General features: G+C 37.5%; 1 protein-coding gene across 1 annotated transcript in view; it reads right to left on the reverse strand.

Annotated features, from left to right (window-relative positions):
• The window catches only part of LOC129225058 (cotranscriptional regulator FAM172A homolog), a 102,758-nt gene that overhangs the window by 14,235 nt on the left and 69,396 nt on the right, over nt 1-19,127 (reverse strand). Inside the window, exon 9 of the mRNA XM_054859604.1 lies at nt 8,982-9,069. Coding sequence (XP_054715579.1) covers nt 8,982-9,069 — 88 coding nt within the window. The remainder of the gene's footprint in view (nt 1-8,981; nt 9,070-19,127) is intronic.

Here is a 19,127-nt window from a genome sequence, read left to right on the forward strand (position 1 = left end):
ATATTAATACTCACACCTAAAACTCTTCAAAATAAGACCCTTGGCCTAGCACACACATATCCCGGCGAATTTTCTAAACTTCAAAGGCTGTTTCCAGAATGTTCTTTAAAAGTCTCGTACTAGCACTTTCACGGCATCCAAAGTTCCCTGGTGATGCCCTTTTAGTGATGTTTTGATCTTCGGGAATAGAAAGAAGTCTGCTGGGGTTAAATAGTGGCTGTAGGCGCGCTGAGGAAGCGTAGAGATACCAGAATTGACCAGGAAGTCATGGAGGATGAAGCACGTGTTTCCAGCATTTCTCAAGTTTTTAGCGATGATGCTGTGAAGTGTCATTTTATCAAGTCTAACTTCATCTGCAATCATTCTCACACTTAATCGGCGGTCCGAATTTAGCACAACAAGCACACGTTCCACATTTGAGTCCGTTCTGCTGGTTTACGGACACCCTGTTTCAGATTCATCCTCGACTCTTTCACGGTCATCTTTGAAACACTTGTGCAACCGATACACATGCGCGTTAAACAGACAGTTAGCTCTGAACACTTGCTTACGGGGCATTCCAAGGTATTTTTGACATTTATGTAGAGTCCGTAACGTGACCTTTTTTGCCATAACTTTTTAATTTACTGTTTGATTAGCATATTATTTTATTTTTAACTTTTCCTACCAACACACCAGCTCAAATTAAAATAATTTGCAAATCAAACGGTAAATTAAAAAGTTATGGGAAAAAAAGGTCACGTTACGGACTCTACATAATGTCAAAAATACCGTGGAATGCCCCTTACACATCTTTAAAGTTTCTGAGGCCGATTTACCAAGTCCCACACAAAACTTAATCGCATAACTCTGCTCTAATGTTCTCTGCATTTAGGAGCTTGAACCGACGTTAGAAACAGGGGTACACAATAACGACGATGCTGCCCGAACAAAGATTCAGGCGACTACAGACCAGAGTGGGTCCCACCAGTAACCCCTACCACCGACCTAACTGCTTTGTGCGCACTTGGGAGGTACAGTCGCATCAGGAAACTAGTATGTTGTGGCCATCACGAAACTTTCTTCTATATTTTTCTTTTTTTTCTGATCCCTCCCCATGCTTGACGAGGAAGCAATATTCCCAACAAAAACGAAATGACACATGCAAAAACTTGACGACCATCCCAATGTCTGAATTATTGCAAAAGCAAAGCAAAGAGCGAAAATTGAAAGTTATTTTAAAAGCCTTGCTTGAATTAATTACAAATATTTTATTTGTTAACAAATATAAGATGGCAACAGTTAAAAATTTTAAATCATTGAGATAATATTTCTGATCATTTCCATACAATTAAAATCACGAGAAATACGCAGACGACAATCTATTACGATTTATCTTTCTTATTGTTGCATTAATAAAACTATTTTTATTCGCTAAAAAATAATGATAATAAAAATAAATCAGCACCTCTTGGCGCGATTGGCGCCAAAGTTGAACCAAAGCCTGTTTACATATAGATTCACATATATTCCAAATTTCAACCAGAACGTAGCATTACTTCTTGAGATAGGGCACTCACAATGGAAAAAAAGAACGGGCGATTGCGCTACCCCCTTTTTAGCTGTTGACACCAAAATAAAATCAGCTCTTATACCCACTAAGGGGTACTTGCCGATAAATTTTTCTTTCATTCCGTTCATTATTTCTTGAGATACAGCAGGCACAATTGACGACGAAAAACGTTCTATAGCTCAACCCCCGTTTGAGTTATTGACACCAAAATTGAATCAGCACCTGTTCTTGTTAATGGCAACATATGGACCAAATTTTGTCTGATTCCGCCAGTTACTTCCTGAGGAATAGCAAGCACGCGTAACTAAAAAAACGTCCCATTGCTCCACCCCCCCTTGTAGGAATTCGCGCCAAAAACCAATGGGCACAAGTTCACATAGGGGCACATATGTGTACCAAGTTTCGTTCGATTTCATGCGGTAGTTTTTGCTGTAGCGCGGCCACAAAAAACTGGTCACACACAGACGTGACACACACACAGACAGACAGACATTTTCCAAAAATAGTCGAAATGGACTCAGCACACCTCAAAACGTTCGAATCCGTCAAAATTCGAAATTCGAAAATTTGCACGAATCCAATACTTTCTTCTATGTATTGAGATAGAAGAAAGTAAAAATGAGTCTCATTACTTTTTATACAGACCCTGTATTCTAAAATAAGACAAAGTGAAAAAATATATTTTGTTCCTAAGCAAATAAAATAAAAAAAAAATGGACCAAAACAGATCCCTCAAAACACCCGGGCAAAGATGTGCGAGCTAGTTTCTTAATTATACTGTTGTTGTTGTCTTGTGCCAGCTAGGCCTGGAAATTTGAGGTGCGCTGCTTCACTTTTCTAATTATACCGACTTCCACAGTACACACATGCCATAAGGACTCGTTTATAGGGTAGGCAACCATTCATAGCACAACAAAACATTCGCACAAAGACAGGACAAGGACAGGAGAGAGGAAGTACATCCATGCCAGAGCCAGGATTCAAACCCGGAACCTCCCCATCACAGTCAGGCTCCTCTGATTACTAGACGGGGCGGGCGGCTAGTTTCTTAATAAATACTGTAAAAGCACTTATTTTTGCGAGGCTAATATTTTCGCGAAACCGTCCGAATTGCGAAAATTTTAGCCTCGGGATATTTTTTTCTTCTCAACTTTCGGTTTTGTTCAGATAAAATTTGCGAAATTTTCAGCTCGGAAAATCACCGAGATCTTCATTTTCGCAAATATCATTGCTTTTACGTAATACAAAATGACTTTAAGAGCAAATGTAAATTAAAACTTAAACTATTCGTACCTAAAGCATATGAATTTGGCCTAAATTTCCTTCCCAGTGTTCAACCTTTTTGTCTTTTTCGCCGACAGAAGCTGTGCTTTTATTGAATAACATAAGCTTATAATGTTGAGGTTGATAATGTTGTACTACTGATAAATTTAACTGAAACATAATTCGATTTGTAGTTTCAATTGACCTTGAACACTCTAAGCTTATGTTATTCAATAAAAGCATAGCTTCTGTCGGCCTGACATTTAAAAAAAAAAAAAAAAATCATGTCACTCTTTCGAGTGGACTTGAACCATCAACCTATCAGTAAACAGCCAAACGAGCTAGCCGATTGCGCCTCGGAGGATTCGCCCCAGTTGAATTGCTAATCGGGTTAGTATAAACAAAGCTCAAAGCACGCGCTTTGAAGATAGCAGACGGAACGTTTTTATGTCGTTCTTTTTACTTCCTTTTACGAAAAAGGAAGTATTGTATTCGCGAAAAAATTTTCACTCAAAAATCGCCCTTAATTTCCATTTTGCTCACCCCCAAATGAATGTTGAGTTTTTTTTTTCGATTCGACCACATGCGGAAAAGTGCCTAAGAATGTATAGACACGCGAAATATCCATTTTGACCATCACCGAGGTAATTACAACGACTTTTCTCGTGACGTCTGTATGTATGTGCGTATGTATCTCGCATAACTCAAAAATGGTATGTCCTAGAAAGTTGAAATTTGGTACATAGACTCGTAGTGGGGTCTAGTTGTGCACCTCCCCTTTTGGTTGCTTTCGGATGTTCCTAAGGGGGTCTTTTGCACCTTTTTGGGGGGAAATCATTGTTAATTTCGATGTAAACTCAAGTGGCGTTATAATTTGTCGGACACTTGGCGATATATCGCCAGTCTTTTGGTCGCCAAGTTTTGTCGCCAACTTGGCGACAAATTTGGCGGAGTTTTTTTTTTTTTTTTGGTTTCAATTTGGCCATTGTTGGTGATATTTAGAGAATAAATATTGAATCACATTAAAATAGCGAATAATGGGGAAATTACATTAAATTGGAGTAAAAGGAAGTCATTTGATGCACACATCAGCTCGTTTTAAGTTCACTCTCGCCGCCAACGTGCAATAAGTAGTAGGATAACGGTACCAGTAACAGACAAGGGTCTAGTAACAGACAGTCAAAAATTTCGATTTAAATAATAAGAAATTTAGGTGGGTAAAACTGATGTTGCTGAGACCCATGACTACGGTTCAACCATCTAGTGTTATCAGAGTGAATTTTATGAGCCAGGTGGTATTTACAAGGCAGTAGAGGAAGGTTATGAACAGACACCACGAGGTCAGCTTTTGTTTCATGTTGATTTAAATTAAATAAGGCATTAGTTCTAAAAATAAAGAACTTTTGCACATTTTGAAGAGAAAATGGGAATTCTGTCCATTTCTCATCCTATATGTTAATGGGTATCATCAGAACTGTCGGTGTCTGTTACTGGGGGGTCGGATCTTTTTTTTTTTTTTTTTTGAAATTGAGCAAATAAAAATAGAAATAACTCATTCAGAGAATCCAGAAGCAGCCAAACGTTAGATGGGATGTAGTTGCATGCGATAAAAGTATTTTCAAAAGCTAAGAAAATTGAGTTAACCTGAGAACAATGTCCCTTAAGCATGTCTGTTACCATTGCCGTTACCCTATAACTTAAAAAAAAAAAATTGAATTTTGACATCTTGAATTCAAATTATGTTTTTCGCAAACACGAGTGTGTGTGTGTGTGTGTGTGTGTATGTAGGCGTGTGGGGAGGGGGGAGTATGTGTGTTTGTATGTGTGTAGGCATGGGTGTTTGTGTCTGCGTGCAGGTATGAGTGTGTGGTTAGTTGTGTGTATGAGTTTTTGTGTGGGGGGAGGGGGAATGTGTATGTGTGAGTAGGCATATGTGTTTGTGTCTGTGTGCAGGCATGAGTGTGTGGGTAGTTGTGTGTAGGTGTGTGTATATGTGTGTGTATGTGTTTGTGTTTGAGGGGGTGTATGTGTGTGTGTGTGTACGTGCGTGTATGTATGCGTGTAAGTGTAGGATATTGTCGCAACCTGGAGACTTTGCTCGCTAGAGGAGCAGCATCGTGAGGCGGCCGGTCGACGGTGGTACTGCAGAGGGTGGCGGTGGGAAAATAAAATCATAGCACATCAAAACAGTCAAATAAACGCAATAAGCAATCGTGATTGCTCAAAAAAAAAATAAATAAATAAAACAGAAAATCAAAACAAAATGTACAATCTGCTCTACTGCGAACACACTTCCACGTTTCCTTCTACGTACTCGGCAAAAGCATCCATCCTTCTCCGGAACTGCGTCTACCACGAGCCTCATCGGCCACAAAATTATCATAATTCGTCCTCCAATGGGTCGAAATCAACAGGAACTGAACTCAGAAAAAAGCCAATGTGCCGTGCGGAAGCAGCTCCATCTGTAGACATCGGGCGGGATGATATACTGATTGAGGGCGGCAGGCGATGGGCAGTGGTTTGGAATGTGGTCAACGGGGGTGGTTTCCCGCTCCTCCATCCCCTCTCACGTATCCATCCCAGCGTGAAAGACCGCCGAGATTGAATTTCTTCTTCTGCACCCCACGTCCATCTCTTGTTGCCAGATGATGATGGGCCATTCGATCTATTCTCGCCACCATTTACTTCCTCTGCCCGATATTTGTGCCAAGTTCGGGGACAGATGTGTATAACATGGAATTGGTTTGTCATTTCACATCGTGTGAAGAAACAAACACATTTTAAATAGCCATCTTAATAAAAGATCAATAACAGATCCTGAAAATTTTCGTCATTCAGGACAATTTGATTAAGAATATCTTTATTTTCAACAGCCAAACCCATATTTTAAAGTATTACAGTATCGATTGGCAAAAAAATGATGAAAAACACCTTACGTTTATAGTTATCAAAAATTAAGAAAGAACAATCTCTCTTGGTTTCAAAGTTGATAAAAGATATTGTTAAGAAAACTGTTTTATTGAAAATTAAAAATAAGAAAAAAAATTTTTAAAGCAGAAAAATTAAAAATATATTCTAAATTAATTCATTTGAATAGCTGTGTTCACAAGGCACTTTAATGACCCGCATATCCTCGTTTCTGTTCGAAAGAAAAAAAAACTGCAAATTTCCCCGCTCACAAGCGAATAGCGGTGGTATCTCGGAAAGTGGTATTACCCAATAAACGTAAATGAGTTTGCAAACAAGGACGCCCCGGTGGAAGTCACGGAGGTAACTGTGACCTCCAAAAATTTCCTTATTCGGAAAAAAAATTTGTCGGACGATTCGGCAAAATTATCACCATTTGGCAAAATTTGAAGTTTTATTTGACAAATTGGGAATTTCAGCCCTCCCAAAAATTTAAGTTCGGGTGCTCTTGTTTACAAACTGTATTTTCGGTTAGAAAACCCGGAAAATCCTCAGTTGAAAGCAGGGAGCAAGTGGATCTGAATATTACCGAAATAAAAAAGTGAAATTCCGAGATAAACGGGTTACAGTCATTCAGGGCATCTTTGAGCAAGTCCGAATAACTTTGTGCCACCCTATTTTTACTTCCTTTTACAAAAAAGGAAGTATTGTATTCGCGAAAAAATTTTCACTCAAAAATCGCCCTTAATTTCCATTTTGCTCACCCCCAAATGAATGTTGAGTTTTTTTTTCGATTCGACCACATGCGGAAAAGTGCCTAAGAATGTATAGACACGCGAAATATCCATTTTGACCATCACCGAGGTAATTACAACGACTTTTCTCGTGACGTCTGTATGTATGTGCGTATGTGTGTATGTGCGTATGTATCTCGCATAACTCAAAAATGGTATGTCCTAGAAAGTTGAAATTTGGTACATAGACTCGTAGTGGGGTCTAGTTGTGCACCTCCCCTTTTGGTTGCTTTCGGATGTTCCTAAGGGGGTCTTTTGCACCTTTTTGGGGGGAAATCATTGTTAATTTCGATGTAAACTCAAGTGGCGTTATAATTTGTCGGACACTTGGCGATATATCGCCAGTCTCTTGGTCGCCAAGTTTTGTCGCCAACTTGGCGACAAATTTGGCGGAGTTTTTTTTTTGGTTTCAATTTGGCCATTGTTGGTGATATTTAGAGAATAAATATTGAATCACATTAAAATAGCGAATAATGGGGAAATGACATTAAATTGGAGTAAAAGGAAGTCATGTGATGCACACATCAGCTCGTTTCATATTATGGTTTGAACTTATAAAGAGCAGAAATCTTGTTTTATGACCTCACCAGCTTTTATTTTTTTCCTAAGTCAAAAAAATATTTATATATTGGTATATCAGGTAGCGCAAAGTTGTCGGAACTTGCTCAAAGATGCTCTCAGTGACTGTACAGTACAAGTAGATTACATGAGTGCCATGTGAACGAGGCTTGTACTGCCCGTTCAAAAACGGGATCTTGTGTCCATGGATCTGTTGTCTTTCGGATATGGATCTGGCGCCGAATTTTAGTCTGTAATTCCTATAATTTCGATAGAAAACTGAAAAACTAAGCCATTATTTTTGAAATGGAATAAAACGCCCGGTTATTGGCAGAAAACACTTATCAGGTTGAGAATACCATTTTTAGTTGTGAGTTTTAAGAGTAAACCCCCAAAGTTTAGCCATTTTGGATCGGACGGCACCAGTAACAGAAATGCTTAAGACGTCGTTCTCAGGTTAATTCTGTTTTCTGAGCCTTTTAATGTACTTAGACTTTCGAAACCATTTTTCTTTCATGCAACTGCATCTCGTCTAACGTTTGGCTGCTTCTGGATCCTCTGAATGAGTTCATTCTATTTTTATTTGCTCAATTTCGAAAAAAGATCCGACCCCCCAAGACACTGACAATTCTGATGATACCCATTAACAGATAGGATGGGTAATGAACAAAATTCCACTTTCCTCTTCAAAATGTGCAAAAGTTCTGGCATTTTTAGATCTAAAACCTTATACCGGCAGACCTCGTGGTGGCTGTTCATAACCTTAAACTAGAAACCACTGCCTTGTAAATACCAACTGGCACTTAAAATTCACTCTCATAACACTTGATGGTTGCACTGTATTCATGGGTTGCAGCAACATAAGTTTTACCCGCCTAAAATTCTTATTATTACAGTCGACGCTCATTATAACGACCACACATTATAAAGACCGTCCCATTATAACGACCAGTGGTATAAGTCCCAACTTTGTTCCTATGAACTCTACGTTAATTTGCCTTCGTTATGACGACCGTTCTGTATCGTCTAATCCAATACAACGACCGAATTCAGCGGACGCTATTTCTGGTGTTCTTTCCAATAAAGCAAATTTGTAGCTTGAATTAACTTTGTTTTTTGTTTATGGACATCTGCCTGAAGTTTAAAATGTCAAATCCAACTTTGAGAGGGGGTTGGAGTGGGGGGGGAGGGAATTACCATTCGCCACAGCTAGCACAGAAAAAATAATGGGAGGAAAAATCGAGAAATTTCCAGCTTCCTAAGAAAAGGGAGTTGACAGATGTGTTGCTAGTTTGGTGTTTGAATCTAGTGATTTTTAAGATTTGGGGGTTCTCGAGGGACTTTTAAATGTTTCTTTGAAAAGCAAGAAAAACACTATCACCTATATCTAAAACGGAAAATAATGTTTTGCAAAAATCACGTCTGCTAAAAAGGCAAACATCTGTTTCTAGTTTTATCTTCAGAAAATGTAGTGGTAGCAGTAGCAGTAGCAGATTTGTAAGTGTGTAACATTTTCCTCCCTATATTTTCTGCTTGAAAATTTGTTTAATATTCTGTCATAGTATTTTGCACACAATTTTTCTAAAAATTCCTATGATAAAAATAATTTGGGCATTTAACTGGAATGTTTAAAAAAGTACCTTTTTTTTTGGAACAACGGGGCGTGCATGATGACTGTGTATATATTTTTAAATTATACCTCTTATAACGACCACTCGTTATAAAGACCTTTTTCTCTGGAACGGAGATGGTCGTTATATCGAGCGTCGACTGTACAATCCAAACTTACGATTGTCTGTTACTGGACCCTTGTAAGTTACTGGTGCCGTTACTCTATTAACTGTAGTAACAATTCAAGTAAATCTGTTCGTAAGGAGAGAGAGAGAGAAATAATAAAAAGTGCTTACCTGCAGAAAAATACTCCACTTCATATGGATTATTTAAAACTAGAGGGGTATCCAGGGGTTGCGCACTAGACACCCAGTTTCGAGACCGCTAAATTTAAAAACAAAATGAAAATAAAATTAACAGAAGTTAAAATAATAATATTCCTGCTACTATAAAAATTCTGGAATGGTATTTAGATATTCATATTGAAAAATTTACTTTACAATCACAAGAAAGAAGTATATTTTACGTACAATAATTGATGCTGAACTCTAAAATAGGGATGCGACAATAAGCAAACTAAATTAATCGTCCAGTTAATCGGCTGTTGATTATCGGCAGATTAATGATCATGTAGGTTTTTACTGTTGCAACTTTTTAATCTTTTTTTTTTTTTTTTTTTTTGTAAAATATTATTTTAAAATTTCATTCAATATCTGTGAGCAAATTTTCATGTTAGGGGAGACTGGGGATACTTGATCCCCACTTTAGTTTTCAACTTTTTTCTCTGCTGCAAATTATCAGTTAAAAAAAAAAGTTCGTGAAGAAAGGTAATTTTTTCCTCTATCTGACAGTACTTTTTTTTTAGCTGAAATGAAACAGATAGTTTTGGTAAAATAATTTTTTTCAAAAGTTTCAGAAAGGGATCATGTATCCCCACATCTAGGGATACATGATCCCTTCATGGGGGATACTTGATCCCACAGAGAAAATACATACGACTTTTCATTAGATCGGCAATTTATTTATGGATTTTAGTTTTCTACATAATGTTTCTAAAAAAACACAATTTCTAATTTTCATTATTAGATTATAATAATGTGAACACAAAATAACATAGTTTCAAATTTCACTAGACATCTGTAAAAAAAAAATGTGCACAACTTTCATAAACTTATGATGCTTTTGATCAGTTACTTATTATCCAATACTATTGTGAACAAAATACTATATTTTATAAATAAAACTAACATTTTTTTTAAAGTAGCGTAATGAAGTTAAAATTACAACAAATAAAAAAAAATAGGATGACAAGCAAGGTAATCATTTTATTTGCTTCTTGTCGTGCAATAATAAAATTCAGAGTTTCACGTTTGAATTAATTTTTAAAAAGAGGGAAGAAAAACGTAAGTATCAGTGTACTCATAAAAAAGAAAGCCTAGCCTATATGTTTTCAAAACCTGAAAAGTCAAATGCAAACAATTCGTTTGTTGTAGTTCTTTAAGTTCCACTCAACCCAACTGAATGTGTGCAGCTTAACACATTTTGTCAATTTTTCAGGAAAAATAGATCGATTAAACATATTACCTTTTCGCTTCAGAAAACTTATCTCAAACTCTAGAAATCCAACTTTGCATTCTATCCGCTAATGGGTCAACATAATGGGCAACTCACATTTTTGTTGTAAATCTAACTACAGTAAAATCATTTATTTTTTCTTTCAAACAAAGATTTGACATCTATTTCAACTTGTTCAAGATCATTTGGCTGATCAGAACATAATTTATCGGTAGAGTTAGTTTATGTTTAGATGTTTGAGGAGTTATGTGGGTTACAAGTGCGAACTGATATATTTCAATTGTTTAGCATATTTACAGTAGTGATTGTTTAAATCTATCACTCAAACAAACTATGATTAATTTTCTTGTGTTAACAGATTTTGAATGTTCAAAGTTAATGTCAACTAAGTAAACAGCATTTATATTGTTTTCATTGCGTTTATATTGTCACATGGATACTTGATCCCTGGGATCATGTATCCCTCTAAACGAAGGGATCAAGTATCCTTAATATGCGATTTTTACAAACATACTTGTTCTATTATTAACGATCAGTGGCAATTTACTAAAAATATGTCTCAATTATTAAAGACTGTCTATACTTGAACATTACACTTCGAATTTTTTTAAAGTTGTATTTAACGGATAATGTAAACTTCGGAATGCTTTCCTAAAAAAAAGTTTCCCTTGTCAAATTCAGCCGATCATTTCTTGAGCTAAAACAAAATGGCTGAAAAAAAAAAAAAGTTGCCAGTTTTTATGTACAAGTATAATATAATTGTCAGGTTTCAAATTTCTACTTAATGATTTTGGTACATTTTTGGCTATGGGATCATGTATCCCTAGATCAAGTATCCCTAGTCTCCTCTACTGTATAGAGTCATTCCACGTCGACTGATTTTTTTTTTTTTTTCAAATCGTCCCAGCTCGACCATCTCCGAATTAGATGAAATTTTATAGAGGTGTAGAGATGCCTTTGAAAAAAAAACTATGCCAATTTTCAGCTTCCGAGATTAAAACACTGAGGAACCAGGATCTCCCGAAGAAGTGATCCAAAATGGCAGATGAGATTTTCGTGAGTTTTAGCTAAGGTTGCAGAACATTTTATCGTGCTGGATGCCTGAAATTTTGGGAGTAGAAGCTACGTTTGGTTGTTGATACATTCAAGTATTTTTGTGAATTTGAGCTCATTAGATTTTGTGTAGCACGCATGTATACTCGCGAAAAAGCGAGGTGGGGAATTTCTTTCCTGGAAGTTACGTTGTCATTAAATCTGAACAAAAATAATTCCAAGACTCGTATTTCCTGAATCTATTTTTGAATACAGTCAAAAGAGAAATCTTTTATTTCAATCAAAATGAGTCACGTCACTTTTTGAAACTCCTTTCTCTCCTCCCCCTTAACACAAACTTACAATTTCACGAACCCCCCCCCCCCCCCTCTAAGCGTGATATCATTTGCGGACGATCCCTTGCCAATTTTCATCCCTGCAAATGCCTAGGATATTTCGTTTTTGACTAAACAACCACCAGGATGGCCATTCCTTTCTGTCTTACGACACTGTCGTAAAACCTGAACATTTGTGACTGCTTGAAATTTTTCGATCTATTGTCGTTTATCTTTTTGGAAGAAAAAAACATGCTCAGTAATCCCGAAACGATTTGTGATTTCTAAAGCTGACATCAGATGTATTTGTGAGCATAGTCTCGGTCGGAGCAGTATTCTGTTGTGGCCTGGTAAGCGGCAGTTTTCGAGATATTTGAAAACGGCGTTTTGTATTCATGGTTAATTCCAACCTTTCCCTAAGGGAAAGGTTGGAATTAGACTTTTTTTCGCGCTTTTGTTTCACCGGAAACAGAATAAGCAAGCTTGTACAATAAAGTTAACATACAATAGATGACAAAACTGATGAAATAAAAAATTAATTTGAATTTTGACATCTTGAATTCAAATTATGTTTTTCGCAATCACGTGTTTTTTTGCGTGTGTGTAGGCATGTGTGTGTGTGTGTGTGTGTGTGTGTGTGGGTATGTGTGTATGTAGGCGTGTGTGTTTGTGTCTGTGTGCAGGCATGTGTGTGTGTATGTGGGTATGTATATGTGTATGTGTGGGTATGTGTGTGTGGGTATGTGTGTGTGTATATATGTGTATGTGTGTGTGTGAGTGTGTGTGTGTAGGCGTGTGTTTGTGTCTGTGTGCAGGTATTAGGGTGTGGGTATGTGTGTGTGTGAGTGTGTGTAGGCGTGTGTTTGTGTCTGTGTGCAGGTATTAGGGTGTGGGTATGTATGTGTGTGTATATTTGTGTGGGTATGTGTGTGAGTGTGTAGGCATGCGTGTGTGTATGTATGCGTGTAGGATATGGACGCAATCTGGAGAAGGTTTTCGCTAGAGGAGCAGCATCGTGAGGCCGGTCGACAGTGGCGCTGCAGAGGGAGGCGGGGGGAAAATAAATCATAGCACGCCAAAAACAGTCAAGTGAGAACAATAAGCAATCGTGATTGCTCAAAAATTGCAGTTATTACCCTTTACCTGAGCACGGCAGTACATCTCATTAAGTCTCTTGCAGCAACAGAACCAACCAACCAATATCATGGGGGGGAAATCACTAACAAACAACTTTGAAGCGACAAGAAGCATTAAATCTCTTCTACATGACGTGCCTAGAAATAAAATCGTTTATCGTATGCTAAACAGCACCTCTATACTCGGAACCAGGGGTTGCGAACTCCAACTTCTTTGTACAAAAATCAGTCCGATTCCGCCGTCCTAGTAGAGCTGCGACCGCGGAGGGGAAATGACCGACCCCGAATCCTAGAATTTTAAAACCTCCGAATCCTTTGCTTCAAAATCATTACTTAATCAAGGCTAATTTTAGCACTGAGAATTACGTCTTTCCAAGGTCACGAGGGTTTTTTTTTTTGGAGGGGAGGGGGCACTTATTTTCTCCCCCCCCCCCCATAGAATTCCTACAAACTTTTCCACGATACGATTTTCCAAGTTACATAGCTCTTTAACTTCAAGACATTTTCTTTCTCTGCTAATTATAAAGCTGAATGTCTGGATCTCTGTGACGCGCGTAGCGCCTAGACCGTTCGACCGATTTTCATGAAATTTTGCACAGAATTAGTTCGTAGCATGTGGGTGTGCACCTCGAAGCGACTTTTCAAAAATTCGATTTTGTTCTTTTTCTATTCCAATATTAAGAACATTTTACCGAGCAAATCATCATAACGTGGACGAGCAAATTATCATAACGTGGACAAGCGAATTACCATAACGTGGGCGAGCGAATTAACATAGTAAATTGGCGAGAAATTCATCATCCATCATTTGTAAACATACAGGCTAACCAAATGACCTTTTAATTTTCTACGACGGGTAAAGCCGCGCGGGTACCACTAGTCAAAAATAAACAACTTAGTAACTGCGCCTAAGAAAAATATTTTTTTTTTTTTTTTTTTTTTTTGAGCAATCACGATTGCTTATTGTTCTCACTTGACTGTTTTTGGCGTTCCTATGATTTTATTTTCCCACCACCTCCCTCTGCCAGCACCACCGTCGCGTCGACCAGCCTCACGATGCTGCTCCTCTTGCGAAAACCGTCTCCAGGTTGCGTTCATATCCTCCACACACACGCATACACACACTCACGCCTGCGCACAGACACACACACTCATGCCTGCACACAGACACAAACCCATATGCTTACATACACACACGAACGTCTACACACACGCGCGCGCGTACACACATACCTACATACATACACACACCTGCCCACACATACATACACACACCTGCACACACTCCTACATACACACACCTGCACACACTCCTACATACACACACCTACACACACAAAAATACACATACACACACTCCTACATACACACACCTACGCACACACAAATACACATACACACACTCATGCCTGCATACAGACACAAACACACACTCCTACCTACACACACACAAATACACATACACACACTCATGCCTGCATACAGACACAAAGACACACTCCTACATACACACACCTACACATACACACAAATACACATGCACACTCATGCCTGCATGCAGACACAAACACACACTCCTACATACACACACCTACACACACACACAAATACACATACACACACTCATGCCTGCATGCAGACACAAACACACACTCCTACATACACACACCTACACACATACACACACCTACACACATACACAAATACACATACACACACTCATGCCTGCATACAGACACAAACACACACGCCTACATACACACACAATCGTGATTGCGAAAACATAATTTGAATTCCAGATGTCAAAATTCAAATGAATTTTAATTTTTTTTTTAATTTTAAAGATAAATGCAAATTTTAAACTTAATTTGAGGTGAGACCGAACCCCTACTGACTACGCTCTCACTCACCAGGAACGTTACACCACATGACAGAAGCAACATGCAGAATCCACAACAAGCCAAATCAAATCCCCGAGATAAGACTACAGCAGAATGAGGATTGTATATCCGAGAATACGCGAAGCCAATGTCATAAGTGATTTATAACTACTTCAGACACAATGGCTGACTGAGTCCGCTACCGCTTGATTGGGTCTTTATTTCCGACCGATGAAAGGTTGAGGGGTCATGGCGGAGCCCTGATGAGTTTTCGGGGCCAGAAATTCCGCGTCGAAAGCAGATAGCGGAATCTCGACTAATGACCGAAAGCGTGGCTATGCGGTGGAAGAATAAGAATGGAAAAATGGCTAATATTTTCTTCTCCACACAAGGCTTTGAAGGGCGGAACTTGAACGAAAAATGACAGTAAAATGAAGTTATTGTAATGGGCAAAATGACGATAATAGAGTGAAGAAATATTACTTCTTTTAAATTATTATTATTTCTAACTAGAAAGTCGCCCGTCAAGGTATGACGGGTGAAAATTTCTTCTACATTTGAACGAAGCCATTGTCTGTTTGGTGATATTTTGATACTTGAAAAATTGTAACCCTAACTCCAGTGGATGAACCTTAAACTCCAGTAGATATAGCGTTCATTGTGGAACATTTTTTCGTTTCTTCATTCCCCTGAAATGCCAGTCTTACCAGTAAAACAATCAATTGACTGGATCGAGTTCAGCCTTGTCACAATAAAGCCTTTCCCTGCATATTAAACAGTACCAGAACATATTATCAAATTATCACGACGTGGCGCGAGTTTCATTGTTGAAACACGTGGGTTACTCGATCATCGGCTATTATATATATGAGGATGAGGTTGCTATTTTTTAGAGGCTTTAGCATTACACAGGCTTTGTGCGATCTCTCGATACAGTCGACTCCCGCTACAACGCGAAATGGCTATAACACGAGTTTTTCAGGAGCAACGAATTTTAGAGCTAAAGCGATTTTCTCGCTCTCAACATGAAAATATTCGGGAAGGAATCGTGATGCTAGGTTAACTAAACATTAATTCGTGAGTGTACTTTCATCCTTTCAGCATCACTGACTGCGCAAACTCCCACGTACAGCGCTATAAACATAGCATTGTTAGTGTGTATGTATCACCACTCCTCATTTTTCATGTATTATGTATTTATTCTAAATATGAAAGGTGATGTAATATTGTGGCATTTAGACATGCTGTTTCATCTAAAATTTTTAGATGAAAACAAAAAAGCGAAAGTTTGCGACAATTAAAGAAAAGGTGAAGATTCTTGATACGCTTGAACAACTAGAAAGTGGGTCGAAGGTAGCACGACAATTAGATATGGGGGGCGATTCTTTCAAACGTATAGTTAAAAGTCAAGAAAAGGCAATCCGTATAAGTCCAGGGGATCCTAGATGGGTGTCACCATAGATGTAAATGTTATAATAGTAAATGCGAAGCTACTGTATTTAAAAATATATTAGAATAACAATCAGATTGCGTATAGGATAAATCATCATCTTCAATTCTTAAATTATAAATGTAACTTATTTTATCTATTGTATAGTACTATTACAGCGCAATGCTTTATTATGACTACATACTGTACGTACCGTACTGTTTCATTTTCATGTCTCTCTCTCCCATTGATCATTGATTTTGTGCATCGTAACAGTATTTTATGTTGAATAATGCAACGTTTTTTAAAATACGGTAAAAATTCAGCTCTTTATGTAAGAAACGGTGATATATATATACCAGTTAAAAGATGGTCAAAAACAGTTTAAAAGATGTTTAAACGTCTAAAATGATTGGGTATGTTAATGAAAAAATCATATAACACAACACTTTTCCACAACGCGAAATTTGGACTTACGCGAGGAGTCTTGGAACGCATCCCTCGCGTAAGTCGGGATTCGACTGTACCACTAACTTTATCCTGTTGTGCGTATTTGATGCTTTTTGGGGTTGCAGCTGAATATTAATTTCAAGCCTCTGTATCTAAAAAATCTTTTTAAAAAATACGTTAAAAATTCAGCTCCTTATGTAAGAAACGGTAATATATAGTTAACAAATGGTCGAAAACAGTTTAAAAGGTGTTTAAATGTCTAAAATGATTGGGTATGTTAATGAAAAAATCATATAACACAACACTTTTCCACAACGCGAAATTTGGACTTACGCGAGGAGTCTTGGAACGCATCCCTCGCGTAAGTCGGGATTCGACTGTACCACTAACTTTATCCTGTTGTGCGTATTTGATGCTTTTTGGGGTTGCAGCTGAATATTAATTTCAAGCCTCTGTATCTATAAAAATCTTTTTAAAAAATACGTTAAAAATTCAGCTCCTTATGTAAGAAACGGTAATATATAGTTAACAAATGGTCGAAAACAGTTTAAAAGGTGTTTAAATGTCTAAAATGATTGGGTATGTTAATGAAAAAATCATATAACACAACACTTTTCCACAACGCGAAATTTGGACTTACGCGAGGAGTCTTGGAACGCATCCCTCGCGTAAGTCGGGATTCGACTGTACCACTAACTTTATCCTGTTGTGCGTATTTGATGCTTTTTGGGGTTGCAGCTGAATATTAATTTCAAGCCTCTGTATCTAAAAAATCTTTTTAAAAAATACGTTAAAAATTCAGCTCCTTATGTAAGAAACGGTAATATATAGTTAACAAATGGTCGAAAACAGTTTAAAAGGTGTTTAAATGTCTAAAATGATTGGGTATGTTAATGAAAAAATCATATAACACAACACTTTTCCACAACGCGAAATTTGGACTTACGCGAGGAGTCTTGGAACGCATCCCTCGCGTAAGTCGGGATTCGACTGTACCACTAACTTTATCCTGTTGTGCGTATTTGATGCTTTTTGGGGTTGCAGCTGAATATTAATTTCAAGCCTCTGTATCTATAAAAATCTTTTTAAAAAATACGTTAAAAATTCAGCTCCTTATGTAAGAAACGGTAATATATAGTTAACAAATGGTCGAAAACAGTTTAAAAGGTGTTTAAATGTCTAAAATGATTGGGTATGTTAATGAAAAAATCATATAACACAATACTTTTGCACAACGCGAAATTTGGACTTACGCGAGGAGTCTTGGAACGCATCCCTCGCGTAAGTCGGGATTCGACTGTACCACTAACTTTATCCTGTTGTGCGTGTTTGATGCTTTTTGGGGTTGCAGCTGAATATTAATTTCAAGCCTCTGTATCTAAAAAATCTTTTTAAAAAATACGTTAAAAATTCAGCTCCTTATGTAAGAAACGGTAATATATAGTTAACAAATGGTCGAAAACAGTTTAAAAGGTGTTTAAATGTCTAAAATGATTGGGTATGTTAATGAAAAAATCATATAACACAATACTTTTGCACAACGCGAAATTTGGACTTACGCGAGGAGTCTTGGAACGCATCCCTCGCGTAAGTCGGGATTCGACTGTACCACTAACTTTATCCTGTTGTGCGTATTTGATGCTTTTTGGGGTTGCAGCTGAATATTAATTTCAAGCCTCTGTATCTAAAAAATCTTTTTAAAAAATACGTTAAAAATTCAGCTCCTTATGTAAGAAACGGTAATATATAGTTAACAAATGGTCGAAAACAGTTTAAAAGGTGTTTAAATGTCTAAAATGATTGGGTATGTTAATGAAAAAATCATATAACACAACACTTTTCCACAACGCGAAATTTGGACTTACGCGAGGAGTCTTGGAACGCATCCCTCGCGTAAGTCGGGATTCGACTGTACCACTAACTTTATCCTGTTGTGCGTATTTGATGCTTTTTGGGGTTGCAGCTGAATATTAATTTCAAGCCTCTGTATCTAAAAAATCTTTTTAAAAAATACGTTAAAAATTCAGCTCCTTATGTAAGAAACGGTAATATATAGTTAACAAATGGTCGAAAACAGTTTAAAAGGTGTTTAAATGTCTAAAATGATTGGGTATGTTAATGAAAAAATCATATAACACAACACTTTTCCACAACGCGAAATTTGGACTTACGCGAGGAGTCTTGGAACGCATCCCTCGCGTAAGTCGGGATTCGACTGTACCACTAACTTTATCCTGTTGTGCGTATTTGATGCTTTTTGGGGTTGCAGCTGAATATTAATTTCAAGCCTCTGTATCTATAAAAATCTTTTTAAAAAATACGTTAAAAATTCAGCTCCTTATGTAAGAAACGGTAATATATAGTTAACAAATGGTCGAAAACAGTTTAAAAGGTGTTTAAATGTCTAAAATGATTGGGTATGTTAATGAAAAAATCATATAACACAATACTTTTGCACAACGCGAAATTTGGACTTACGCGAGGAGTCTTGGAACGCATCCCTCGCGTAAGTCGGGATTCGACTGTACCACTAACTTTATCCTGTTGTGCGTATTTGATGCTTTTTGGGGTTGCAGCTGAATATTAATTTCAAGCCTCTGTATCT

Source organism: Uloborus diversus, chromosome 6 (genome assembly GCF_026930045.1).
Source record: "Uloborus diversus isolate 005 chromosome 6, Udiv.v.3.1, whole genome shotgun sequence".
Taxonomy (NCBI): Eukaryota; Metazoa; Arthropoda; class Arachnida; order Araneae; family Uloboridae; genus Uloborus; species Uloborus diversus.